Below are 27,940 nucleotides of genomic sequence, written 5' to 3'. Positions count from 1 at the left end.
AGACTGTCCTCCCCATTTAAAGTGCCACCAGCCACCACTGGTCTACAGTCTTAACAGTCTATGAGTGAAGTTCATTAATAGCAAAGTGATAAAAGAAATGCTCTCTTGACCAAATATAGAGGACCTCTAAAGCTCTCCCGGTCCATCAACAGAAGATACACATCTTTAATAGACGCCAACTCTTCCCTTTGCTTCGCTGCTCCCATCTAAGTTCTGCCGTGGCTTTGATAGTCAAATAACAAACCTGTATTGTGGTAACCCCGCCCGTCCGTCCGTCGTCAGCGGGGAAAGCATGGCAAAAATGTGGAAGTGTATCCCACACATTTTAAGACCTAATATGATGTGGGTACCATGAGACATGAGTATGATATTACAAGTATATTGAATTTTGATTCATCAGAAATGTTTTTTTTGTAACATCTGAAAACTCAATTCTCATACGCATTTGATCTGTACACAATAGTTTTGTATCATAGGCAAAAACAAATCAAATAAATACAAAATACATTCAATACATTTTCAAGTGCAAGTTATAGTATGTACAACTTCAAGTGGGTCATTTCAGACAATCTGCCATATAGAAAAACATTTACAAGCTTCTTTCAGGTTTCGATCTTTTACCCCGTACACACACCTTACAAATACAGATAATGACTTACCAGTAACACAGTTTGCATCCCAAATGGCACTCTATTCCCTATATAGTGCACTACGTTTAAACAGAGCCTATGGGCCCTGGTGAAGAGTAGTGCACTATAAAGGGAATAGGGTGCCATTTGGCATGTAACCATAGTCTACTGGATTTTATTTAATTACAGATCGAACTTAAGTTCAAAATACTACATGACAAATGCTGTGACACTTGAAATTGACAAAGAATATTGACAATGGGCAAATCACATCAAACATTGTCAAAACCTGAAATGTAATAAAACTATGTAATAAATCAATTGTCTGTAAATTGTATTGTTTAAGTTTTACTTTTCCTAGAAGGCCACTGTTCATTTCCTGATTTGCTAGAATGTGTAGTTTTAGTGTGCTCCAGTCAATCAACAGTGTTTCAACATGCAAATTGCAATTTGCAAATGACATATCATTAAAAGGGATAGTTCACTGAAAACTCATCATCATCATCGTTTTTGCTCTGGACTGATATTGCTCAGTCTTGAAGACTTGACTGATGACATACACAATTTTGGGGGATTGTATTAACAGTGGACTAATGAACCAAATAGTAAAATATAGTTTGAGTGAACTATCCCTTTAATATGATACATTAGCTAACATAATTGTTTGTAGTAAAAAGGCAAGTAAACAGGAACTGTGTTTGTGTTGGTGCATGTATGTCTCCTACAATGTATTTTTGGTGGGAGCAGACATTGACCCTGTCATGCCACACGCATCATCAGCTCTTCCAGGGCCCTCTCGCGGTGGTTCTCGTGGACTAACAGAACCTCTTTGATAGCGTTCTGCTGGAAGCCCATCTCATTGAACTGCGCCAGCAGGTGAAGAAACTCCTCAGCCTGAGGGGAGAGAGAGGAGAAACCATCAGATGATAGAGCAGCTTTTACAGTTAAAGGGATAGCTCACCCAAAGGACATGTTGATTTTCTTACCCTTTTAGCAGTTTATGGACAAGGTAAGACAACACTCCATGCTTTGGTTTTGTTTACCTGGCCACGGTCTCCAATTGCTTACTTTTTAGCATTCGGAAGGTAAAGAAGCCAATATGTCATTTGTATTTTGGGTGAACTATTCCGTTAAATCCAGCAGTACAATTCAATTCAAATTGATTTGTTGTTCATTAGAGGAAAGCTGTGCGGTAAACAGAGAATACCAAGATAAATAAATGAATAATCTATGATGTTTACCTTCGTCTCACAGTTCTGGAACATCTCCAGGGCCTCCTCCACCTGAGCCTCGTCGTAGCCCCGCTCACACAGTCTGTCACAGGCCACCAGATAGCGCAGGATCTGCACACAACAACCACAACACCACAGATTACTACGACTAATAGCATTACTGTCAGTTAGCAGGTAAACAGTTGCCTGGGTAACTGTCTGTCTCTGCACTCAACAGCAGTCAAAGCCAAATATATTCAAGAGACGAGCATTAGACACAAATCAGCCACAAATATGGTTGACAAGGTGATTCGAAGAATACCCGCTCCACACCATCACTGACCTCAACTGACTTGGATATTTGATTTTCATATTGTCCTTTCCAGCACGGCTTCAGTAACTATGGTGGATGTCGGTGCAGTACAGATTGGTAGTGTGAAAAGGGTAAATGTTTCAGTGTAACTGAGTATTAACTGATGTGGTAATTGTGAATCTGCCACTGTGCTCTGTGGTGTTATATATCAATATGTGTGTTATTATGGCAAGAGTCCACTTACGCCTAACACAGCAGTATCTTTAACAGATTATTATAAAATCAGATCACATTTCAGTGTGACAACTTGGTCACACTCACTCTCTCACACTCTCTCTCTCTCACACACACACACAAGGATGAGGAAGAAACATTAGGTGATTCCATTGACACATTATATATAACAATAATCTGATAGGCCATTCTTGTGCTAATGGCATCACTCTGAAAAGGGGAAGAACTGATCTGAGATCAGCATGGTGAAAGGTAATATGTGTGAGAGCAGCGTGACCCATGGCCCTGCTTTAACATGTTGAGCTGGGAGGGAGAGAGAGGACAGAGGATTACACTGATTAAATAGGTAATTGATTAAAGAGTTGATCCCTGTTAATGTAACTCTCCAGCTGCGAGAGAGAGAGAGGAGCCAGAGGCAGCCCCTGAGAGAGAGAGAGGGAGAGAGAGAGAGAGAGAGAGAGAGATAGAGAGAGAGAGGAGAGAGGGGAGAGAGAGAGAGAGAGAGAGAGAGAGAAGAGAGGAGAGAGGGGGGAGAGAGAGAGAGAGACAGAGAGAGAGCCAGAGAGAGAGCCAGAGAGAGAGCCAGAGAGAGCCAGAGAGAGAGCCAGAGAGAGAGCCAGAGAGAGAGCCAGAGAGAGAGCCAGAGAGAGAGCCAGAGGCAGCCCCTGAGAGAGGAGCCAGAGGCAGCCCCTGAGAGAGGAGCCAGAGGCAGCCCCTGAGAGAGGAGCCAGAGGCAGCCCCTGAGAGAGGAGCCAGAGGCAGCCCCTGAGAGAGGTGCCAGAGGCAGCCCCTGAGAGAGGAGCCAGAGGCAGCCCCTGAGAGTGGAGCCAGAGGCAGCCCCTGAGAGAGGAGCCAGAGGCAGCCCCTGAGAGAGGAGCCAGAGGCAGCCCCTGAGAGAGGAGCCAGAGGCAGCCCCTGAGAGAGGAGCCAGAGGCAGCCCCTGAGAGAGGAGCCAGAGGCAACCCCTGAGAGAGGAGCCAGAGGCAGCCCCTGAGAGAGGAGCCAGAGGCAGCCCCTGAAACTATATATGACTCTGCTGAGAACACAAAATACTGAGCAGGTTGTGGAAACTTTGGAGTATCTGGTATCTATTTTTACAATGGTGTTTTTTTACCCTCCTCCTCTCTCCCTCTTCATAGGCAAATGGCATCAAATACGAGCCGGGCTGCGGGGAGCTAAAATCATATGTTCTGCTCTGCCGTTTAACACCAAAGCCAACTGAGGTAGATGCACACTGTCAGATGGGGAAAAGTTGAGCGTGCTGGCAGCATGTCCGGCTACGTGGACTCAATGCTCAGAAATGTGGCACTGTAGCAAATTACACAAACCTGGGGCTTTTGGTTGTATGTATTTGTATTTATTAAGGATCCCCATTAATTCCTTCCAAGGCAGCAGCTACTTTTCCTGGGGTCCAGCAACATTAAGGCATTTACAGTGTATTCACAATAAAAAATATTACATGACATTACATTTCATAACACGGGTCTTGAGCAATACATTCCTTGCGATTTAACATTTCGGAACTTATTGAACCGTTACAATATGAAGCACAGAGCTAGGTTGACATACTATTCCAAATACTTTAGCTGGACTTGATTGAGTTTGCTTGGTGCAATGGAACCAATAGAATAGTCACAAAAGTACAATCCCCGCCCATCTGGCATTCCAGGTAGGCTAAAGCAAACAGTATTACTATTTGAAAGATTTCAAATTGTATGTGAACCCAGGTGTGAGGCAGCATTAGGGATATCAGACTTGGTTGGCTTGGAACAGAATAACACAGAGACATCCAGGGGATAAAGGGATATGGTGGAGTCTTTGAAGCACGTCTCCAGTCTGTTGAAGCAGCAGAGGATTAGGGATGTTTAGTGATCTGCTCTCTTTACTTAGACAGGACCGCTAAGCCTGAGCTAAGGGCTTCTTTACACTAGTCTGACTACACATACTAGTTCCAGTACACATACTGCTGTTGTGTATTAGAGTCCGTCTCTTTCCCAAGCCAAGTCTGATGGTAATGTGGGAAACATCTACAACACATACCCCTCTTTACATGTTCTTTGTAAAGCATAGAATGTATGGTGGAAATACAATGGCTCTGATGCCACATGTCCCAGCAAAAATTACCTTAAGGAAGCCCCCCCTGTTGGCGGGGCTCCCTGCCTGTGCCATTAAACCCCTACAACTCATCCAGAACGCCGCAGCCTGTCTGGTGTTCAACCTTCCCAAGTTCTCTCACGTCACCCCGCTCCTCCGCATACTCCACTGGCTTCCAGTTGAAGCTCGCATCTGCTACAAGACCATGGTGCTTGCCTACAGAGCTGTGAGGGGAACGGCACCTCCGTACCTTCAGGCTCTGATCAGGCCCTACACCCAAAGAAGGGCACTGCGTTCATCCACCTCTGGCCTGCTGGCCCCCCTACCTCTGCGGAAGCACAGTTCCCGCTCAGCCCAGTCAAAACTGTTCGCTGCTCTGGCACCCCAATGGTGGAACAAGCTCCCTCACGACGCCAGGACAGCGGAGTCAATCACCACCTTCCGGAGACACCTGAAACCCCACCTCTTTAAGGAATACCTGGGATAGGATATAGTAATCCTTCTACCCCCCCCCCCCCAAAAAAAAAGATATAGATGTACTATTGTAAAGTGGTTGTTCCACTGGATATCTTAAGGTGAATGCACCAATTTGTAAGTCGCTCTGGATAAGAGCGTCTGCTAAATGACGTAAATGTAAAAACGCAAATGTTAATTACCTTTTTATTCTGTAAACCAAATAAAAAATGAAAGGCTTTTAAAATGTCCACTCATTTGTGAATTGTTGCATTAATCAAGTGTGCAACATTACGTGCAATATGGTTCAGATGACAAGCGCCTGTATACTTTGAATTGCTATACTTATTTTATTTGTCTATATACAATGGTATTTGTGGTATGCTAATAGCTGGCCAAAAACTTGAAGCAGGAATGTGGCTTTGGCCACACCACATCCAAGGCAAGTGTAAGGATAGTGTAAACATAAAAGTTGCAAATCGGATGTTGAAGAGAGTTAAATCTTATTACACATATTTGAGTTATGTAAAAGAAAAACAACCTAAGAGAGGACACGACGGAGAGAGAGACTCCAGAGACCAAAGAGATCAAATTGGTACTTTGAATAACTTTTACTGAGTATAACTGAAAAATATTTTTTAAAGGTTAATAAGACAAAGATATACAACTATTGTGCATTGGCAATATTTCCTTATGTATTTCATGATGATAAATCTTATTGAATTGAATGGCGAAGGTGCATAAAGATGTGTCATGCCCTGACCTGAGAGAGACGTTTTGTTTCTCTATTTTGGTTAGGTCAGGGTGTGATTTGGGTGGGCATTTGAGATTTGTAGTTCTTTGTTCTATTCTATGTTTTCTATTTCTATGATGTCAGGTTCTAGTTTTGTATTTCTATGTTGGGTTTTGTTTGGGATGATCTCCAATTAGAGGCAGCTGGTCCTCGTTGTCTCTAATTGGAGATCGTACTTAACTTTTTAAGGTATAGGGGGCAGTATTTTCATTTTCAGATGAAAAGCGTGCCGAGTAAACTGCCTAATACTCGAGCCCAGAGTCAAATAGTTGCATATTATTAGTAGATTTGGATAGAAAACACTCTGAAGTTTCTAAAACTGTTTGAATGATGTCTGTGAGTATAACAGAACTCATATGGCAGGCAAAAACCTGAGAAAAATCCAACCAGGAAGTGGGAAATCTGAGAATTGTAGTTCTTCTTTTGAATCCCTATCAAAACTACAGTGTCTGTGGGGTCATGTTGCACTTCCTAAGGCTTCCATTGGCTGTCAACAGCCTTTATAAACGTGTTTCATCCTTCTGCTGTTACTGGGCAGAAAATAGGAGCTCAGTCAATGAGTGGACTGCCTATGGACAAAGGACTTGGTGATGCGCGAGCCCGCCAGTACGCCGTTCCTTCTTTTTCTTCTTGAATGAATACGTTATTGTCTGGTTGGAATATTATCAACGTTTTAGGTTAAAAAGACCCTAAGGATTGATTGTAAACAACGTTTGACATGTTTCTACGAACGGTAATGGAACTATTTTACTTTTTGTGTCTGGATTTACGCTCGCGCGTTATGCCTTTGGATAGTGATCTGAACGCACAAACAAAACGGAGGTATTTGGACATAAATATGGAGTATTTCGAACAAAAATAACATTTCTTGTGGAAGTAGTAGTCCTGGGAGTGCATTCTGACGAAGATCAGCAAAGGTAAGAGAATATTTATAATATTAATTCTGAGTTTAGTTGACCCCAGAACTTGGCGGGTATCTGTATAGCTTGCTTTGATGGCGAGCTTTGTACTCAGAATATTGAAAAATGTGCTTTCTCCGTAAAGCTATTTTAAAATCTGACACAGCGGTTGCATTAAAGAGAAGTATATCTATAATTCTTTCAATAACTGTTGTAAATTTTATCAACGTTTATGATGAGTATTTTTGTAAATTGATGTGCACATTCACCAGGAGTTTTGGTGGGAATACATTTTCTGAACATCGTGCGCCAATGTAAAATGGGGTTTTTGGATATAAATATGAACTTTATAGAGCAAAACATACATGTATTGTGTAACATGAAGTCCTATGAGTGCCATCTGATGAAGATCATCAAAGGTTAGTGAATATTTTAGCTATATTCTTGGTTTTTGCGATGCATGTCCTTGCTTGGAAAATGGCTGTGTGGTTTTTCTTGTGAAGTTTATGTCCTAACATAATCTAATTTTATGCTTTTGCCGTAAAGCCTTTTTGAAATCGGACAATGTGGTTAGATTAACGAGAAGTTTATCTTTAAAATGGTGTAAAATAGTTGATTGTTTGAGAAAATGAAATTATGAGATTTTTGCTGTTTTGTATTTCGCGCCATGCTATTTCACTGGCTATTGAATAGTGTGTCCCACAGGTAGGACGGTAGCGTCCCACGTAGCCCTGAGAAGTTAAGTAGGGTTTTTTTTCCACCTGGGTTTGTGGGAGATTGTTTTTGAGTAGTGTATGTTTCACCCCTGCATCACGGTTTGTTGTTTTTGTTCTTTCAGTTTATTTTGTATGTATCGCATAGTTTCACGCTGAAAATAAAATGTGGAACGACACACACGCTGCACTTTGGTCTAGTCCTTTTGACGACCATGACAAGATGGCAGAATTCAGATATGACTTTTTAGCACGATCCACAGATTGTTTTTTTTTAACTACGGCGCACGACATAGTTCAATGTGCCAATAAACCAGCACAATCTACTTTTTCGTTTTTTTAATTGCCGGCATCCTGAAGCTAAAATTGGGATCATGTATACTCTACTGACGAACGTTAAAAAAGAGTAATGGAGCGCAATGTACAATACGGCGAACTTAGCAAAGCAAGGATTTGTGGCAAGTACATGGGGGTCGTCATCTTTATGCACCTCTGTTATTGAAAAAGAGAACAGAGAGAGAGACTAAAAGATGTGGCTGGCAGGATCGGAGAGAGCTCTGTTTCAACTACATTTTATGACAATGTCTTATTAGGCTCGAACACAATTGGCTGCTACATCATCATATCACTCTGTCCGGTGTGTCAATGATGTCATGTAAAAACACATATTGCTGTGGATAAAAGCCTCTGCTAAATGTCAATAGCGTTGTGCTGACCACAGAATTAAACAGAGCACTAGAATGGACATTGGCATCCCGGCGACACAACTACATGATGGCCATCTTGGTCAGAGAAACATTCATTCTAGAAACTGGTCAAATTCATGTCTATGAAATGTTTGTGACTGTGTTTTGAGACGGACCTGTTCTGGGCTCTGCTGGCCGGTCTTCTGCAGGGCGATGATGGCGGTGCGGAGCGGATAGCCCCTTTCAGTGATGGCTTGCAGCAGCTCTCTCTCCTCGGGGCTCAGCGCGGACAGCAGCTCCACCGAGTCCAGCACTGACGCGGCGTGGGAACCCAGGGGTCGTGAGGTCACCGAGGGAAGGGCCGGCAGGCAGAAATACGGACTCAGGGACTGTACACACGGGGGAAGAGCAGAGGAGAGAGTGTGAGAGAGAGTGAGGGGGAGGGGAGGTGGGGTGGGGAGTTTGTGAAAGATAACCAACCTCATAAAGGGAGAGGGTTAGCCTGAAACCCCAGCCTGACTAATGCCTCTCTAGTTGCCTGTAGATTGACAACCTGACTGACAGCCTGTGCGTGGAACTGGCAACGTTCACGCAACACGAGTGCAACATTTATAGTGTATGACAGCACCGAAACGTACACGGCTGGCTAACCTTGAAACACTGGTTTGCTGAGAAATACATTTCCCTGAGTAATTCCACTCGCTAATCCTGATGAACTAATAATAACTTGAGACGATTCCAAGGACAGACTTTACGCTAGCTATATTTAGAGCACACATCCCTCAAAACATTTGAGAAATGTGAATTGGAAAAAAACCTTTATACTCAGGAGGATCTGTTTTCTCTATCAACTAACATACTATATACAATTTGCTTTACAAAAATATGAATTTAATTTGTTTTTTGTAAAAATGTATTTTACAAATATATCTAAAAGTTTCAAGTTCATCTGAAATACAATCTAGCATATTTCCATTCAACATATCTACTGTATCTGGAGTCCAAGTTGAGCAAATCCCACATGAGCTTGTTGAGCTGTGGTTGGCATTAGAATACGTCTGATACTTAGTGTGGGGGTTTAAATACCTCCCTCATCTTTTTCCAGGCCCATGCTGCTCCGAGGCAGAGCCAGTTAGAGAACCGTCACACTGCCCACTGAGGACATCTGGTTTGGTGCTTTAGTTTTTAAAGACAGCACATGGGAACTAGGAAGTGGGGCCTTGAACTACACAGCCTAGAGAAAATATTATTTTAAGAAATAGGAAAACATTCCTACTTATTGATAGAGGCATACACGGGGGTAACTGAACCCATTCCTACTAATATAAAATAAGGGGATTGATGAATAGAATAGTCTACTATGCTAGATAATATTGAGCTTCTCAGTTGGACAATAACTAGGCAACAATAATGTAAAACGGACACTTTTATCCAAAGAGACTCTGGTTTTTGCGTGTGTCGATATTCATGATGGTGTACAGCTACAGAAGTTAACTAACGTTGGTGACAGTGGCTAGGTAAACCAATTCAAAGTATGGATTGTAGACCGCTTTCAGGGCAAGGAAACATATATCATTTTGTCATTTTGGTGAACTATCCCTTTAACTATCTAACAATACTAATTGATCTATACATAGTCACTTTACTTCTCCTACATGTACATATTACCTCAATTACCTCGACTAACCGGTGCCCCCGCACATTGACTCTGTACTGGTACCCCCTGCATATAGCCTCGCAACTGTTATTTTACTGCTGCTCTTTAATAATGTTTTTACTTTTTTTTATTAAAACTGCATTGTTGGTTAAGGGCTTGTAAGTAAAAATTTCACTGTAAGGTTTACACCTGTTGTATTTGGTGCATGTGACAACTACAATTTGATTTCATTTGATTCTGAGCCTTCAATACCATTTCTCTACTATATTTCTCCTAATAGGAGGTCATGTCCATACCGGATGTGTTGGCTTGTGGTGTCTGATGGAGGGGACATTCTCTGTGTTGGCCCTGGTCAATGGGTGTCTGGGTAGGGATGAGGAGGACAGCAGCTTGGGTCCTCCTGGGGGGCAGGGGGCCCCCTGGCTACACTCTCTGGAGGTCTCGAGAACGGACAGCGAGTACTGGCGGAGGTTCTTCCTACGCTGGTAGGTCACCAGACCACTCTGAGAGCCAGGTAGGTTCAGGACGTTAGGGGTGCAGGTCTGCAGTGGGTTCCTCACACCAGGAACATGCTGATCCGACCTGTACCCTGAACCAGACTCTGACGAAGAGCACTCCTCTTCCTCCTCGGAGTCGGAGATGACAAACTTGACCCGGGTGCGCATGTCAACCGGGTTCAGGCTGTGGGAGCGCTGGCGGGGGTTGGGCTCCCAGAAGTCAGAGCTGTGGCGGCTGGCCAGGCGGCTCTCCTGGGGGCTGCTGAAGAGGTGCCAGTAGGGTGGGCTGGAGGGGAGCACCTCGGATGGGGATCTGGGGCCGGGGGGTTGGGGCTGGCTGGGGTAACCTCCCTGGAGGCCCTGGAGCACCCAGTTCTCCAAGCTGAACATGTACTGTTGACAGAGGTGAAGATGGGTTGGTAAGTGGTTGTTGGATGAATGGAGTGTACTTTAAGAGAACCATTTAATCATGTTATGTCACTAACATATTTTTGAATACCAACCAATCAAATGGCGAACCAATCAAACAATCAATCAAGCAATTAATCAGGTAAGCAGTCATTCTAGCAAATGCTTCCTTCTTCCCTCAAAGCGCTTCACATTGTTAAGGTGTGTCACGCAACTCATCGACTCACCCACCGCCAATGTCTAACACCCACTCGGCTTTCCCTTAGCGATTTGGTCTTTCACTTGGCTCACACTTCTCCAATATCATGTGATTAAGGGAAGGAAGTGAGGAAGGAAGGATCCAATAAGGCCAAGGACGCAACACAGCAAATGTTTCACTATCAATTTTCCACCTTCATTTTGTCTACATTTCTGGCTTTGTTTGCCTTCCCATCAATTTCCCAGACTGTAGGAAATACCCTTGCATGTGATGCCAAAAACCACGACACCACACATCAGATTGAAGCTGTTCTCTCTGTTAACAAGATGAATTGATCCCAATAGAGGTGTGTGTGTGTGTGTGTGTGTGCTTGTGCGTGTGTTTTCAGAATTATACAAAGGTGCCTGCTTCAGCCCAGACTAGATGTTCTTTCCAAATAGCACCCCTGTTCCCTTTATATTCCCTGCACTACATATGAAATAGGGTCCCATTTGAGACAGAAGCTAGGTTCTGCTGGCTTTAGATGGATGAGACTGTCAAACTCAACTCTCTCCAGATCAGAGGAGGTGAAAATGAAATCTCGACATCAGGCTCCTATAATAATCACATTGGGTTTATCAGATTCTAAACCGCTGACTATGGCTTCAGGGTAATATTAACAATGAGGAGATGATGTATGTGTTGCAGGTGGCTGTCTGTTCCCTATATAGTATAATACTCTTCACCGGGACCAACAGAGCTCCCATCAAAAGTAGTGCACTATATAGTGAATAGGGTGCCATTTGGGATGCATGGTCTGTCTCCCACAAGATGGAAGAATAAAGAGACTTGCAGTATTGGGGCTTCGAGAGAAGTCGGAGAAATGTTAAGGTCTACAATGCCTTCTAATGTACATACTATATGCATTGCAAAGGCATTCGTTAATAGATTATTTGTTTTTAGGACAATACCTATGAAATTATAATTCAAATCCAACCAAATACTTCCACAAATTAGCCTGTTCCCAAATCTGTTTATGCTGACTTGCCAATGACCATAGAAGTAGGTGAGTATAGCACAAACAGAACTGGGACCAGGAAACCACCATTGTTATTGATGTTTTATGAATTATATAAAGGCTATGTCGTAAAGGTATTGATAAAAAAATCACAGCAGAGTTTTTCTGGCCCCAGTATTTAGCTATGTTATAGCTTCAAACTGCAAAGCTATGTAGGGAGAACACTGTACACACACTGTGTGTTGAGGCCACTGTGAATTTGGAAACAAACCTTAACACGATTAAGGAGAAAGCTTGGCCGAGGTTTTGACAACTAAACCGAAGCAAGATATTTTCCCTTCTCTGTTAAATACACAAACATTGACTGTATGGACAATATCGGTGGTCACTGTGGGATTTAGGTTTGGTGGCGTAGCAGTGGACGGGGTCAAAGGTCACCCAGTATCATAATAGTCCTAATGACACTAAGAGAAGAGCAGGAGACGTCAGCCATTTTCCCATGACTTTAACTTCTACCCAGTAAAAGACAACATTGGAAAACAGCGTGATTAAAACACCCCGTTATATATCTGTGTTGTATTTTGAGTGTTATGTTCTGCCTGTGTTGTATTTTGAGTGTTATGTTCTGTCTGTGTTGTATTTTGAGTGTTATGTTCTGTCAGTGTTGTATTTTGAGTGTTATGTTCTGTCTGTGTTGTATTTTGAGTGTTATGTTCTGTCTGTGTTGTATTTTGAGTGTTATGTTCTGTCTGTGTTGTATTTTGAGTGTTATGTTCTGTCAGTGTTGTATTTTGAGTGTTATGTTCTGTCTGTGTTGTATTTTGAGTGTTATGTTCTGTCTGTGTTGTATTTTGAGTGTTATGTTCTGTCTGTGTTGTTTTTTGAGTGTTATGTTCTGTCAGTGTTGTATTTTGAGTGTTATGTTCTGTCTGTGTTGTATTTTGAGTGTTATGTTATGTCTGTGTTGTATTTTGAGTGTTATGTTCTGCCTGTGTTGTATTTTGAGTGTTATGTTCTGCCTGTGTTGTATTTTGAGTGTTATGTTCTGTCTGTGTTGTATTTTGAGTGTTATGTTCTGTCTGTGTTGTATTTTGAGTGTTATGTTCTGTCTGTGTTGTATTTGAGTGTTATGTTCTGTCTGTGTTGTATTTTGAGTGTTATGTTCTGTCTGTGTTGTATTTTGAGTGTTATGTTCTGTCTGTGTTGTATTTTGAGTGTTATGTTCTGTCTGTGTTGTATTTTGAGTGTTATGTTCTGTCTGTGTTGTATTTTGAGTGTTATGTTCTGTCAGTGTTGTATTTTGAGTGTTATGTTCTGTCTGTGTTGTATTTTGAGTGTTATGTTCTTTCTGTGTTGTATTTTGAGTGTTATGTTCTGTCTGTGTTGTATTTTGAGTGTTATGTTCTGCCTGTGTTGTATTTTGAGTGTTATGTTCTGCCTGTGTTGTATTTTGAGTGTTATGTTCTGTCAGTGTTGTATTTTGAGTGTTATGTTCTGTCTGTGTTGTATTTTGAGTGTTATGTTCTGCCTGTGTTGTATTTTGAGTGTTATGTTCTGTCTGTGTTGTATTTTGAGTGTTATGTTCTGTCTGTGTTGTATTTTGAGTGTTATGTTCTGTCTGTGTTGTATTTTGAGTGTTATGTTCTGTCTGTGTTGTATTTTGAGTGTTATGTTCTGCCTGTGTTGTATTTTGAGTGTTATGTTCTGTCTGTGTTGTATTTTGAGTGTTATGTTCTGTCGGTGTTGTAATTTGAGTGTTATGTTCTGTCTGTGTTGTATTTTGAGTGTTATGTTCTGTCTGTGTTGTATTTTGAGTGTTATGTTCTGTCTGTGTTGTATTTTGAGTGTTATCTTCTGCCTGTGTTGTATTTTGAGTGTTATCTTCTGTCTGTGTTGTATTTTGAGTGTTATGTTCTGTCTGTGTTGTATTTTGAGTGTTATGTTCTGTCTGTGTTGTATTTTGAGTGTTATGTTCTGTCTGTGTTGTATTTTGAGTGTTATGTTCTGTCTGTGTTGTATTTTGAGTGTTATGTTCTGTCTGTGTTGTATTTTGAGTGTTATGTTATGTCTGTGTTGTATTTTGAGTGTTATGTTATGTCTGTGTTGTATTTTGAGTGTTTTGTTCTGTCTGTGTTGTATTTTGAGTGTTATGTTATGTCTGTGTTGTATTTTGAGTGTTATGTTATGTCTGTGTTGTATTTTGAGTGTTATGTTATGTCTGTGTTGTATTTTGAGTGTTATGTTATGTCTGTGTTGTATTTTGAGTGTTATGTTATGTCTGTGTTGTATTTTGAGTGTTTTGTTCTGTCTGTGTTGTATTTTGAGTGTTTTGTTCTGTCTGTGTTGTATTTTGAGTGTTATGTTCTGTCTGTGTTGTATTTTGAGTGTTATGTTCTGTCTGTGTTGTATTTTGAGTGTAATGTTCTGTCTGTGTTGTATTTTGAGTATTATGTTCTGTCTGTGTTGTATTTTGAGTGTTATGTTCTGTCTGTGTTGTATTTTGAGTGTTATGTTCTGTCAGTGTTGTATTTTGAGTGTTATGTTCTGTCTGTGTTGTATTTTGAGTGTTATGTTCTGTCTGTGTTGTATTTTGAGTGTTATGTTCTGTCTGTGTTGTATTTTGAGTGTTATGTTCTGTCTGTGTTGTTTTTTGAGTGTTATGTTCTGTCAGTGTTGTATTTTGAGTGTTATGTTCTGTCTGTGTTGTATTTTGAGTGTTATGTTATGTCTGTGTTGTATTTTGAGTGTTATGTTCTGCCTGTGTTGTATTTTGAGTGTTATGTTCTGCCTGTGTTGTATTTTGAGTGTTATGTTCTGTCTGTGTTGTATTTTGAGTGTTATGTTCTGTCTGTGTTGTATTTTGAGTGTTATGTTCTGTCTGTGTTGTATTTGAGTGTTATGTTCTGTCTGTGTTGTATTTTGAGTGTTATGTTCTGCCTGTGTTGTATTTTGAGTGTTATGTTCTGCCTGTGTTGTATTTTGAGTGTTATGTTCTGTCTGTGTTGTATTTTGAGTGTTATGTTCTGTCTGTGTTGTATTTTGAGTGTTATGTTCTGTCTGTGTTGTATTTGAGTGTTATGTTCTGTCTGTGTTGTATTTTGAGTGTTATGTTCTGTCTGTGTTGTATTTTGAGTGTTATGTTCTGTCAGTGTTGTATTTTGAGTGTTATGTTCTGTCTGTGTTGTATTTTGAGTGTTATGTTCTTTCTGTGTTGTATTTTGAGTGTTATGTTCTGTCTGTGTTGTATTTTGAGTCTTATGTTCTGCCTGTGTTGTATTTTGAGTGTTATGTTCTGCCTGTGTTGTATTTTGAGTGTTATGTTCTGTCAGTGTTGTATTTTGAGTGTTATGTTCTGTCTGTGTTGTATTTTGAGTGTTATGTTCTGCCTGTGTTGTATTTTGAGTGTTATGTTCTGTCTGTGTTGTATTTTGAGTGTTATGTTCTGTCTGTGTTGTATTTTGAGTGTTATGTTCTGTCTGTGTTGTATTTTGAGTGTTATGTTCTGTCTGTGTTGTATTTTGAGTGTTATGTTCTGCCTGTGTTGTATTTTGAGTGTTATGTTCTGTCTGTGTTGTATTTTGAGTGTTATGTTCTGTCGGTGTTGTAATTTGAGTGTTATGTTCTGTCTGTGTTGTATTTTGAGTGTTATGTTCTGTCTGTGTTGTATTTTGAGTGTTATGTTCTGTCTGTGTTGTATTTTGAGTGTTATCTTCTGCCTGTGTTGTATTTTGAGTGTTATCTTCTGTCTGTGTTGTATTTTGAGTGTTATGTTCTGTCTGTGTTGTATTTTGAGTGTTATGTTCTGTCTGTGTTGTATTTTGAGTGTTATGTTCTGTCTGTGTTGTATTTTGAGTGTTATGTTCTGTCTGTGTTGTATTTTGAGTGTTATGTTCTGTCTGTGTTGTATTTTGAGTGTTATGTTATGTCTGTGTTGTATTTTGAGTGTTATGTTATGTCTGTGTTGTATTTTGAGTGTTATGTTATGTCTGTGTTGTATTTTGAGTGTTTTGTTCTGTCTGTGTTGTATTTTGAGTGTTATGTTCTGTCTGTGTTGTATTTTGAGTGTTATGTTCTGTCAGTGTTGTATTTTGAGTATTATGTTCTGTCTGTGTTGTATTTTGAGTGTTATGTTCTGTCTGTGTTGTATTTTGAGTGTTATGTTCTGTCTGTGTTGTATTTTGAGTGTTATGTTCTGTCTGTGTTGTATTTTGAGTGTTATGTTCTGTCTGTGTTGTATTTTGAGTGTTATGTTCTGTCAGTGTTGTATTTTGAGTGTTATGTTCTGTCTGTGTTGTATTTTGAGTGTTATGTTCTGTCTGTGTTGTATTTTGAGTGTTATGTTCTGTCTGTGTTGTATTTTGAGTGTTATGTTCTGTCTGTGTTGTATTTTGAGTGTTATGTTCTGTCTGTGTTGTATTTTGAGTGTTATGTTCTGTCTGTGTTGTATTTTGAGTGTTATGTTCTGTCAGTGTTGTATTTTGAGTGTTATGTTCTGTCTGTGTTGTATTTTGAGTGTTATGTTTCTGTCTGTGTTGTATTTTGAGTGTTATGTTCTGTCTGTGTTGTATTTTGAGTGTTATGTTCTGCCTGTGTTGTATTTTGAGTGTTATGTTCTGTCTGTGTTGTATTTTGAGTGTTATGTTCTGTCAGTGTTGTATTTTGAGTGTTATGTTCTGCCTGTGTTGTATTTTGAGTGTTATGTTCTGCCTGTGTTGTATTTTGAGTGTTATGTTCTGTCTGTGTTGTATTTTGAGTGTTATGTTCTGTCAGTGTTGTATTTTGAGTGTTATGTTCTGTCTGTGTTGTATTTTGAGTGTTATGTTCTGCCTGTGTTGTATTTTGAGTGTTATGTTCTGTCTGTGTTGTATTTGAGTGTTATGTTCTGTCTGTGTTGTATTTTGAGTGTTATGTTCTGTCTGTGTTGTATTTTGAGTGTTATGTTCTGTCTGTGTTGTATTTTGAGTGTTATGTTCTGTCTGTGTTGTATTTTGAGTGTTATGTTCTGTCTGTGTTGTATTTTGAGTGTTATCTTCTGCCTGTGTTGTATTTTGAGTGTTATGTTCTGTCGGTGTTGTAATTTGAGTGTTATGTTCTGTCTGTGTTGTATTTTGAGTGTTATGTTCTGTCTGTGTTGTATTTTGAGTGTTATCTTCTGTCTGTGTTGTATTTTGAGTGTTATCTTCTGCCTGTGTTGTATTTTGAGTGTTATGTTCTGTCTGTGTTGTATTTTGAGTGTTATGTTCTGTCTGTGTTGTATTTTGAGTGTTATGTTCTGTCTGTGTTGTATTTTGAGTGTTATGTTCTGTCTGTGTTGTATTTTGAGTGTTATGTTCTGTCTGTGTTGTATTTTGAGTGTTATGTTCTGTCTGTGTTGTATTTTGAGTGTTATGTTATGTCTGTGTTGTATTTTGAGTGTTATGTTATGTCTGTGTTGTATTTTGAGTGTTTTGTTCTGTCTGTGTTGTATTTTGAGTGTTATGTTCTGTCTGTGTTGTATTTTGAGTGTTATGTTCTGTCAGTGTTGTATTTTGAGTGTTATGTTCTGTCTGTGTTGTATTTTGAGTGTTATGTTCTGTCTGTGTTGTATTTTGAGTGTTATGTTCTGTCTGTGTTGTATTTTGAGTGTTATGTTCTGTCTGTGTTGTATTTTGAGTGTATGTTCTGCCTGTGTTGTATTTTGAGTGTTATGTTCTGTCTGTGTTGTATTTTGAGTGTTATGTTCTGTCTGTGTTGTATTTTGAGTGTTATGTTCTGTCTGTGTTGTATTTTGAGTGTTATGTTCTGTCTGTGTTGTATTTTGAGTGTTATGTTCTGTCTGTGTTGTATTTTGAGTGTTATGTTCTGTCAGTGTTGTATTTTGAGTGTTATGTTCTGTCTGTGTTGTATTTTGAGTGTTATGTTCTGTCTGTGTTGTATTTTGAGTGTTATGTTCTGTCTGTGTTGTATTTGAGTGTTATGTTCTGCCTGTGTTGTATTTTGAGTGTTATGTTCTGTCTGTGTTGTATTTGAGTGTTATGTTCTGTCAGTGTTGTATTTTGAGTGTTATGTTCTGCCTGTGTTGTATTTTGAGTGTTATGTTCTGCCTGTGTTGTATTTTGAGTGTTATGTTCTGTCAGTGTTGTATTTTGAGTGTTATGTTCTGTCTGTGTTGTATTTTGAGTGTTATGTTCTGCCTGTGTTGTATTTTGAGTGTTATGTTCTGTCTGTGTTGTATTTTGAGTGTTATGTTCTGTCTGTGTTGTATTTTGAGTGTTATCTTCTGCCTGTGTTGTATTTTGAGTGTTATGTTCTGTCGGTGTTGTAATTTGAGTGTTATGTTCTGTCTGTGTTGTATTTTGAGTGTTATGTTCTGTCTGTGTTGTATTTTGAGTGTTATCTTCTGTCTGTGTTGTATTTGAGTGTTATCTTCTGCCTGTGTTGTATTTTGAGTGTTATGTTCTGTCTGTGTTGTATTTTGAGTGTTATGTTCTGTCTGTGTTGTATTTTGAGTGTTATGTTCTGTCTGTGTTGTATTTTGAGTGTTATGTTCTGTCTGTGTTGTATTTTGAGTGTTATGTTCTGTCTGTGTTGTATTTTGAGTGTTATGTTCTGTCTGTGTTGTATTTTGAGTGTTATGTTATGTCTGTGTTGTATTTTGAGTGTTATGTTATGTCTGTGTTGTATTTTGAGTGTTTTGTTCTGTCTGTGTTGTATTTTGAGTGTTATGTTCTGTCTGTGTTGTATTTTGAGTGTTATGTTCTGTCAGTGTTGTATTTTGAGTGTTATGTTCTGTCTGTGTTGTATTTTGAGTGTTATGTTCTGTCTGTGTTGTATTTTGAGTGTTATGTTCTGTCTGTGTTGTATTTTGAGTGTTATGTTCTGTCTGTGTTGTATTTTGAGTGTATGTTCTGCCTGTGTTGTATTTTGAGTGTTATGTTCTGTCTGTGTTGTATTTTGAGTGTTATGTTCTGTCTGTGTTGTATTTTGAGTGTTATGTTCTGTCTGTGTTGTATTTTGAGTGTTATGTTCTGTCTGTGTTGTATTTTGAGTGTTATGTTCTGTCTGTGTTGTATTTTGAGTGTTATGTTCTGTCAGTGTTGTATTTTGAGTGTTATGTTCTGTCTGTGTTGTATTTTGAGTGTTATGTTCTGTCTGTGTTGTATTTTGAGTGTTATGTTCTGTCTGTGTTGTATTTTGAGTGTTATGTTCTGCCTGTGTTGTATTTTGAGTGTTATGTTCTGTCTGTGTTGTATTTTGAGTGTTATGTTCTGTCAGTGTTGTATTTTGAGTGTTATGTTCTGCCTGTGTTGTATTTTGAGTGTTATGTTCTGCCTGTGTTGTATTTTGAGTGTTATGTTCTGTCAGTGTTGTATTTTGAGTGTTATGTTCTGTCTGTGTTGTATTTTGAGTGTTATGTTCTGCCTGTGTTGTATTTTGAGTGTTATGTTCTGTCTGTGTTGTATTTTGAGTGTTATGTTCTGTCTGTGTTGTATTTTGAGTGTTATGTTCTGTCTGTGTTGTATTTTGAGTGTTATGTTCTGTCTGTGTTGTATTTTGAGTGTTATGTTCTGTCTGTGTTGTATTTTGAGTGTTATCTTCTGCCTGTGTTGTATTTTGAGTGTTATGTTCTGTCGGTGTTGTAATTTGAGTGTTATGTTCTGTCTGTGTTGTAATTTGAGTGTTATGTTCTGTCTGTGTTGTATTTTGAGTGTTATGTTCTGTCTGTGTTGTATTTTGAGTGTTATCTTCTGTCTGTGTTGTATTTTGAGTGTTATCTTCTGCCTGTGTTGTATTTTGAGTGTTATGTTCTGTCTGTGTTGTATTTTGAGTGTTATGTTCTGTCTGTGTTGTATTTTGAGTGTTATGTTCTGTCTGTGTTGTATTTTGAGTGTTATGTTCTGTCTGTGTTGTATTTGAGTGTTATGTTCTGTCTGTGTTGTATTTTGAGTGTTATGTTCTGTCTGTGTTGTATTTTGAGTGTTATGTTATGTCTGTGTTGTATTTTGAGTGTTATGTTATGTCTGTGTTGTATTTTGAGTGTTTTGTTCTGTCTGTGTTGTATTTTGAGTGTTATGTTCTGTCTGTGTTGTATTTTGAGTGTTATGTTCTGTCAGTGTTGTATTTTGAGTATTATGTTCTGTCTGTGTTGTATTTTGAGTGTTATGTTCTGTCTGTGTTGTATTTTGAGTGTTATGTTCTGTCTGTGTTGTATTTTGAGTGTTATGTTCTGTCTGTGTTGTATTTTGAGTGTATGTTCTGCCTGTGTTGTATTTTGAGTGTTATGTTCTGTCTGTGTTGTATTTTGAGTGTTATGTTCTGTCAGTGTTGTATTTTGAGTGTTATGTTCTGTCTGTGTTGTATTTTGAGTGTTATGTTCTGTCTGTGTTGTATTTGAGTGTTATGTTCTGTCTGTGTTGTATTTTGAGTGTTATGTTCTGTCTGTGTTGTATTTTGAGTGTTATGTTCTGTCAGTGTTGTATTTTGAGTGTTATGTTCTGTCAGTGTTGTATTTTGAGTGTTATGTTCTGTCTGTGTTGTATTTTGAGTGTTATGTTCTGTCTGTGTTGTATTTTGAGTGTTATGTTCTGTCTGTGTTGTATTTTGAGTGTTATGTTCTGCCTGTGTTGTATTTTGAGTGTTATGTTCTGTCTGTGTTGTATTTTGAGTGTTATGTTCTGTCTGTGTTGTATTTTGAGTGTTATGTTCTGTCAGTGTTGTATTTTGAGTGTTATGTTCTGCCTGTGTTGTATTTTGAGTGTTATGTTCTGCCTGTGTTGTATTTTGAGTGTTATGTTCTGTCAGTGTTGTATTTTGAGTGTTATGTTCTGTCAGTGTTGTATTTTGAGTGTTATGTTCTGTCTGTGTTGTATTTTGAGTGTTATGTTCTGCCTGTGTTGTATTTTGAGTGTTATGTTCTGTCTGTGTTGTATTTTGAGTGTTATGTTCTGTCTGTGTTGTATTTTGAGTGTTATGTTCTGTCTGTTTTGTATTTTGAGTGTTATGTTCTGTCTGTGTTGTATTTTGAGTGTTATGTTCTGTCTGTGTTGTATTTTGAGTGTTATCTTCTGCCTGTGTTGTATTTTGAGTGTTATGTTCTGTCTGTGTTGTATTTTGAGTGTTATGTTCTGTCTGTGTTGTATTTTGAGTGTTATGTTCTGTCTGTGTTGTATTTTGAGTGTTATGTTCTGTCTGTGTTGTATTTTGAGTGTTATGTTCTGTCTGTGTTGTATTTTGAGTGTTATGTTATGTCTGTGTTGTATTTTGAGTGTTATGTTATGTCTGTGTTGTATTTTGAGTGTTATGTTATGTCTGTGTTGTATTTTGAGTGTTTTGTTCTGTCTGTGTTGTATTTTGAGTGTTTTGTTCTGTCTGTGTTGTATTTTGAGTGTTATGTTCTGTCAGTGTTGTATTTTGAGTATTATGTTCTGTCTGTGTTGTATTTTGAGTGTTATGTTCTGTCTGTGTTGTATTTGAGTGTTATGTTCTGTCTGTGTTGTATTTTGAGTGTTATGTTCTGCCTGTGTTGTATTTTGAGTGTTATGTTCTGTCTGTGTTGTATTTTGAGTGTTATGTTCTGCCTGTGTTGTATTTTGAGTGTTATGTTCTGTCTGTGTTGTATTTTGAGTGTTATGTTCTGTCTGTGTTGTATTTTGAGTGTTATGTTCTGTCTGTGTTGTATTTTGAGTGTTATGTTCTGTCTGTGTTGTATTTTGAGTGTTATGTTCTGTCTGTGTTGTATTTTGAGTGTTATCTTCTGCCTGTGTTGTATTTTGAGTGTTATGTTCTGTCGGTGTTGTAATTTGAGTGTTATGTTCTGTCTGTGTTGTATTTTGAGTGTTATGTTCTGTCTGTGTTGTATTTTGAGTGTTATCTTCTGTCTGTGTTGTATTTTGAGTGTTATCTTCTGTCTGTGTTGTATTTTGAGTGTTATGTTCTGTCTGTGTTGTATTTTGAGTGTTATGTTCTGTCTGTGTTGTATTTTGAGTGTTATGTTCTGTCTGTGTTGTATTTTGAGTGTTATGTTATGTCTGTGTTGTATTTTGAGTGTTATGTTATGTCTGTGTTGTATTTTGAGTGTTTTGTTCTGTCTGTGTTGTATTTTGAGTGTTATGTTCTGTCTGTGTTGTATTTTGAGTGTTATGTTCTGTCAGTGTTGTATTTTGAGTATTATGTTCTGTCTGTGTTGTATTTTGAGTGTTATGTTCTGTCTGTGTTGTATTTTGAGTGTTATGTTCTTCTGTCTGTGTTGTATTTTGAGTGTTATGTTCTGTCAGTGTTGTATTTTGAGTGTTATGTTCTGTCTGTGTTGTATTTTGAGTGTTATGTTCTGTCTGTGTTGTATTTTGAGTGTTATGTTCTGTCTGTGTTGTATTTTGAGTGTTATGTTCTGTCTGTGTTGTATTTTGAGTGTTATGTTCTGTCAGTGTTGTATTTTGAGTGTTATGTTCTGTCAGTGTTGTATTTTGAGTGTTATGTTCTGTCTGTGTTGTATTTTGAGTGTTATGTTCTGTCTGTGTTGTATTTTGAGTGTTATGTTCTGTCTGTGTTGTATTTTGAGTGTTATGTTCTGCCTGTGTTGTATTTTGAGTGTTATGTTCTGTCTGTGTTGTATTTTGAGTGTTATGTTCTGTCTGTGTTGTATTTTGAGTGTTATGTTCTGTCAGTGTTGTATTTTGAGTGTTATGTTCTGCCTGTGTTGTATTTTGAGTGTTATGTTCTGCCTGTGTTGTATTTTGAGTGTTATGTTCTGTCAGTGTTGTATTTGAGTGTTATGTTCTGTCAGTGTTGTATTTTGAGTGTTATGTTCTGTCTGTGTTGTATTTTGAGTGTTATGTTCTGCCTGTGTTGTATTTTGAGTGTTATGTTCTGTCTGTGTTGTATTTTGAGTGTTATGTTCTGTCTGTGTTGTATTTTGAGTGTTATGTTCTGTCTGTTTTGTATTTTGAGTGTTATGTTCTGTCTGTGTTGTATTTTGAGTGTTATCTTCTGCCTGTGTTGTATTTTGAGTGTTATCTTCTGCCTGTGTTGTATTTTGAGTGTTATGTTCTGTCTGTGTTGTATTTTGAGTGTTATGTTCTGTCTGTGTTGTATTTTGAGTGTTATGTTCTGTCTGTGTTGTATTTTGAGTGTTATGTTCTGTCTGTGTTGTATTTTGAGTGTTATGTTCTGTCTGTGTTGTATTTTGAGTGTTATGTTATGTCTGTGTTGTATTTTGAGTGTTATGTATGTCTGTGTTGTATTTTGAGTGTTTTGTTCTGTCTGTGTTGTATTTTGAGTGTTATGTTCTGTCTGTGTTGTATTTTGAGTGTTATGTTCTGTCAGTGTTGTATTTTGAGTATTATGTTCTGTCTGTGTTGTATTTGAGTGTTATGTTCTGTCTGTGTTGTATTTTGAGTGTTATGTTCTGTCTGTGTTGTATTTTGAGTGTTATGTTCTGCCTGTGTTGTATTTTGAGTGTTATGTTCTGTCTGTGTTGTATTTTGAGTGTTATGTTCTGTCAGTGTTGTATTTTGAGTGTTATGTTCTGTCTGTGTTGTATTTTGAGTGTTATGTTCTGCCTGTGTTGTATTTTGAGTGTTATGTTCTGCCTGTGTTGTATTTTGAGTGTTATGTTCTGTCTGTGTTGTATTTTGAGTGTTATGTTCTGTCTGTGTTGTATTTTGAGTGTTATGTTCTGTCTGTGTTGTATTTTGAGTGTTATGTTCTGTCTGTGTTGTATTTTGAGTGTTATGTTCTGCCTGTGTTGTATTTTGAGTGTTATGTTCTGTCTGTGTTGTATTTTGAGTGTTATGTTCTGTCAGTGTTGTATTTTGAGTGTTATGTTCTGTCTGTGTTGTATTTTGAGTGTTATGTTATGTCTGTGTTGTATTTTGAGTGTTATGTTCTGTCTGTGTTGTATTTTGAGTGTTATGTTATGTCTGTGTTGTATTTTGAGTGTTATGTTCTGCCTGTGTTGTATTTTGAGTGTTATGTTCTGCCTGTGTTGTATTTTGAGTGTAATGTTCTGCCTGTGTTGTATTTTGAGTGTTATGTTCTGTCTGTGTTGTATTTTGAGTGTTATGTTCTGTCTGTGATGTATTTTGAGTGTTATGTTCTGCCTGTGTTGTATTTTGAGTGTTATGTTCTGCCTGTGTTGTATTTTGAGTGTAATGTTCTGTCTGTGTTGTGTTTTGTGTGTTATGTTCTGTCTGTGTTGTATTTTGAGTGTTATGTTCTGTCTGTGTTGATGTTCCAACCATGTGTAGAATGGCATTAAAGCTTTCTAGTGTCATCAACAAATAAATAAATGATAGCCACAAAGCCCATGTCCTAGTAGAGATTTCGTTTTTTATACATCTCACCTCATCCTGTCATAATCACTGAACTGACAGAACTGTCTGGGAGATATTTTACGTTTTTTACATTTTTATATCTTTATTTTAACAGGGAATACAGACTGAGACCTGGATCTCTTTTACGGCTGTGCAATGTGTAAACATGTTGACATGTACAGTTTTAGGCATACAGACAAGAACTTTTCAAACATACAAAACAAAGACACAATTCAACAGAAACAATCACAGACAACATCATATTGATCCTCCATAACATTTTTGAAATGGGTAAGGGACACCAGAGTGTCTAACTTAAGTTGGATCTGCAGTTTGTTCCATAAATAAGGTGCAAAGGAACTGAAGGCAGTCCTACCCAACTCTGTGGATACCGCAGGAGTCTCTAATGTAATCCACATCTGTGATCTGGTTTTAAAATTAGTATATCTAGTGGAAATTAATGATGATATATATGGAGGTAGTTTTTAAAAAAGTGCTTTATAAATAAACAAGAGAGCATGTTGCTCTCGCCTCACAGATAGAGAGGCCCAACCCACATGTTGATAAAGGATACAGTGATGAGTTTTGTAACTATCACCCGTGATAAACCTGAGTGCACAATGGTAAATAGCATCCAGTGGTTTTAATGTGTTTGCCGATGCATGCATATAGATAATATCACCATAATCTAAAACGGACATAAAAGTAGCATGCACAATTTGTTTTCTATTTACGGAGGACAGACAAGCCCTGTTTCTGTAAAGGAACCCTATCTTGAATTTGAGCTTTTTCCCCAATTCAGTAACATGTTTTTTAAAAGAAAGCCTATCATCTAACTATACCCCTAAGTATTTATATGCAGAGACCAGTTTGATTTGAGTACCATCCAAGCTAGTGATTACAAGTGTTTCTAACTGAGAGTTTAGACCTAGAGAAAAACATGACATTTGTTTTCTTAGCGTTTAAAACAAGTTTAAGCTGTAAAAGAGACCCCTGTAGTATGCTAAAATCAGAATCCAACTGCATTAAAGCTTGGTCCGCTGTTGGAGCAATAGAGTACATCACTGTGTCATCTGCATATAAATGGAATTTACAATATCTGACATCATCACCAATGTTGTTTATATAAAGTGAGAACAATAGTGGGCCAATTATTGAACCCTGAGGGACCCCTTTAAGTAACTGTAGGGGGTCAGACTTGACCCTGTTGACCATGATGGCCTGAGTTCTATCTTTAAGATAGTCATAAAACCATCGGCAGGCATCAGTGCCCAGTCCTATAGATGACAGCTTACTCAAAAGGATAGCATGGTCTACAGTGTCAAAAGCTTTTGACAAATCTACAAACAACGCAGCACAGTGCTTTCGATCATCTAAGGCATTTTCAATATAATTTACAACAAGCATAGTGGCCGATGTGGTACTGTGTTTAGATCTAAAACCAGATTGATTGGTGCTAATACTGTTAGCAGAAAGAAAAGATTGTAACTGTTTGTTGACTATAGATTCTAGGATCTTTGCCAGACAAGGGAGCCTAGAGATGGGTCGATAATTATCCAAATCACTACCGTCACCTCCCTTATGTAATGGCAGAACAAAAGCTGCTTTCCACACCGTAGGGATATTTCCTGTGCTTAATGTTAGTTTAGAAAGGTGTGTCACAGAACCAGCAATGATAGATGCAGCACACTTAAGTAAGTACGGGTCTAAATTGTCAGTGCCTAAGGATTTCTTAGGGAAGTAAGTAGGTGTTAAGTAGGTGTTAATGGTAGAGTGTCAAAGTGAACGGCAGGGGGTCTGGGTTGTTCATATCATACTTAACAGCTCCTTGCAATGATCAGTGATAATGTGGAGTGATACAAGTGAATGGTGGTTATGTGTATACTACCCTTATTCTCTTACACACACCAACCTCTGTCTCCTGCAGTATGGTGAGATAGTCTGGGACAGTGATGTCTGGGGCAGTGATCAGCTCCACCTCTTCCCTGGGCCCCTCCAGAGATCCCAGAAGGGTCTTAAAAGGAACCTCATCCAGACAGGACATTCTCCTGCTACTCTTCTGATCACTGGGGGAGAAGGAGAGATGAGGAGTAGGGAGAGGAGGAGGGAGAGAGGAGGAAGATGAGGTGTAGGGAGAGATGAGGAGTAGGGAGAGGAGGAGAAGTAAGAGGAGGAGAGTGGAGGATTGGAGGAAGGAGAGAGATGTCAGTTTTCAACAGTCTACTATTGTCAATCATTGTAAACTGGACTCCAGCTGTTCCAGTTACTAGCATACAGTGTTGAGGTCTGGTACTGTCTTCCCTGTGGCTCAGTTGGTAGAGCATGTTTGCAACGCGCCAGCATGGTGTGTGCAACGCCAGGGTTGTGGGTTTGATTCCCATTGGGGGCTAGTACAAACAAAAATGCATGAAATTAAATGTATAAGATGGATAAGAGCGTCTGCTAAATGACTAAAATGTAAATGTAAATGTACTGAGAGACAAGTGGTAAGGTGACAAGTGAGCTATATTGCCTCTCCTGAAATAAATTACCTGGTATCTCTGTCACATTTAGACAGGATTGGATCAGAGACCAAAACAGATTCTCCTCTTGATTCCCAGAAATCCCAGACTCTTACGCTTTTTCCTTTCTATATCGGTAGATTCTGTTACACAATCTAGGAGAGGGAAGTCTGGGGGTAGAGGATTAAGGATTATAAGGTACCACGTCTGACTCTCTCAGGCGTCAACACCTGATGCTCCTCTCCTATTGGCCGAAGGGGACGGAAAACACACGCACGCAAGGCAGAAAGCAAGCATGCACGCATGCATGCACACACATTGCCGTACGAAAGAAAGAATGCAAACACACACACACTCCAGTAAACCCTCAACCAGACAGGTGTTGTGAGGAGGCTAAAGCGTCATCACAACTAAGCCCCTCCCACCACCACAGCTGATATCAACCCCAGTATGGCTGCTACTGTAGAATTAGAATTACTAGAAAGGAAAATAACCCTATTCTTTATATAGTGCACTACTTATCTCTGGTCAAAAGTAGAGCACTATATTGGGCATATATAAAAGAGTGTGATTTGAGGCATGGCCAAACAGCTGAAAACAGTCATTGTTGCAAATAACGCATTTTTATGTGGCGCAGAATTCTTGGCCCGTATTCATAGAACGTCTCAGGATAGAGTACTGATCTAAGATCAGTTTTGCCTTTAAGATCATAATGAATAAGATTAGGCCTATGTGAACAGGCGGGACCTGATCCTAGATTGCTTTATGAATATTGGCCCAGATGTGAGAAGCTTTGATTGATCCAACATTCCTAATGGTACACCAATATGGCCACCGATGCACCCACCACGAGATGTTCATTTGAATGGGAATGTCTGCTCCACAGAACCATAATGAGTAGAATGAATGTCCTCATTCAAGTCAATGATGCCACAATGGGTGGACTGGCAGCCATTTTAAAAGTGTATCCATGAGGATGCAGTCAAACTTTGGTTTGAGGGGTTGTACCCATTTTAGCACTACTTGTTTGGATTCTATGGCTGCCCTTCTAGCTTCAAATGGCGCTGGACTAATGACCAGGCTGGAGACCTAAACAGACAGATGCCGGTTAAGCTTATTAACTTGTTTTTAAAACGCACGAAGGGCGAGACAATGGAAAGTTAAATGACAGTAGACTTACATTGTACAATATAATCGCCTGTTTCCATAGTTAAACTGCGTCACTGGAAATGTTTAGTTTTTCAAAATATGTTTTTTTAAGTAGGCCTATCTATCCTTTTTTAAATTAATAACCTATTCAGCAAATATTGTTGTATGATTCCAGAGTGGCGAAACACCTTCCATATTGTTTAACACTTGTAGACCT

General features: G+C 38.8%; 1 protein-coding gene across 1 annotated transcript; it reads right to left on the bottom strand.

Moving 5' to 3' along the window:
- Window positions 1-732: 732 nt before the first annotated feature.
- Window positions 733-26,654, bottom strand: LOC115166908 (ubiquitin-associated protein 1-like). Its single transcript, XM_029720827.1, has 6 exons — window positions 26,605-26,654; window positions 25,986-26,139; window positions 9,979-10,572; window positions 8,202-8,414; window positions 1,871-1,972; window positions 733-1,523 (listed from the first exon to the last, which is right to left on the bottom strand). Exons 2-6 carry the CDS (start codon window positions 26,115-26,117, stop codon window positions 1,389-1,391), a joined length of 1,176 nt encoding a protein of 391 aa, XP_029576687.1. The 5' UTR covers window positions 26,118-26,139; window positions 26,605-26,654; the 3' UTR covers window positions 733-1,388.
- Between the last annotated feature and the right edge of the window lie 1,286 nt (window positions 26,655-27,940).

The sequence above is a fragment of the Salmo trutta genome, chromosome 29 (genome assembly GCF_901001165.1).
Source record: "Salmo trutta chromosome 29, fSalTru1.1, whole genome shotgun sequence".
Classification (NCBI taxonomy): domain Eukaryota; kingdom Metazoa; phylum Chordata; class Actinopteri; order Salmoniformes; family Salmonidae; genus Salmo; species Salmo trutta.
The sequence above is the reverse complement of the archived record's forward strand: the minus strand, read 5'-3'. Positions and strand labels throughout refer to the sequence as shown.

What these genes read in the sequence shown, in the direction of transcription:
- LOC115166908 (XM_029720827.1), bottom strand. Translation starts at nt 26,117, where the DNA reads ATGTCCTGTCTGGATGAGGTTCCTTTTAAGACCCTTCTGGGATCTCTG. An exon ending in ACCACAAGCCAACACATCCG is followed by an intron (nt 8,415 to 9,978) that starts GTATGGACATGA and finishes CCGTGTGTACAG; the next exon opens with TCCCTGAGTCCGTATTTCTG. An exon ending in TCCAGAACTGTGAGACGAAG is followed by an intron (nt 1,524 to 1,870) that starts GTAAACATCATA and finishes CTCTCCCCTCAG; the next exon opens with GCTGAGGAGTTTCTTCACCT.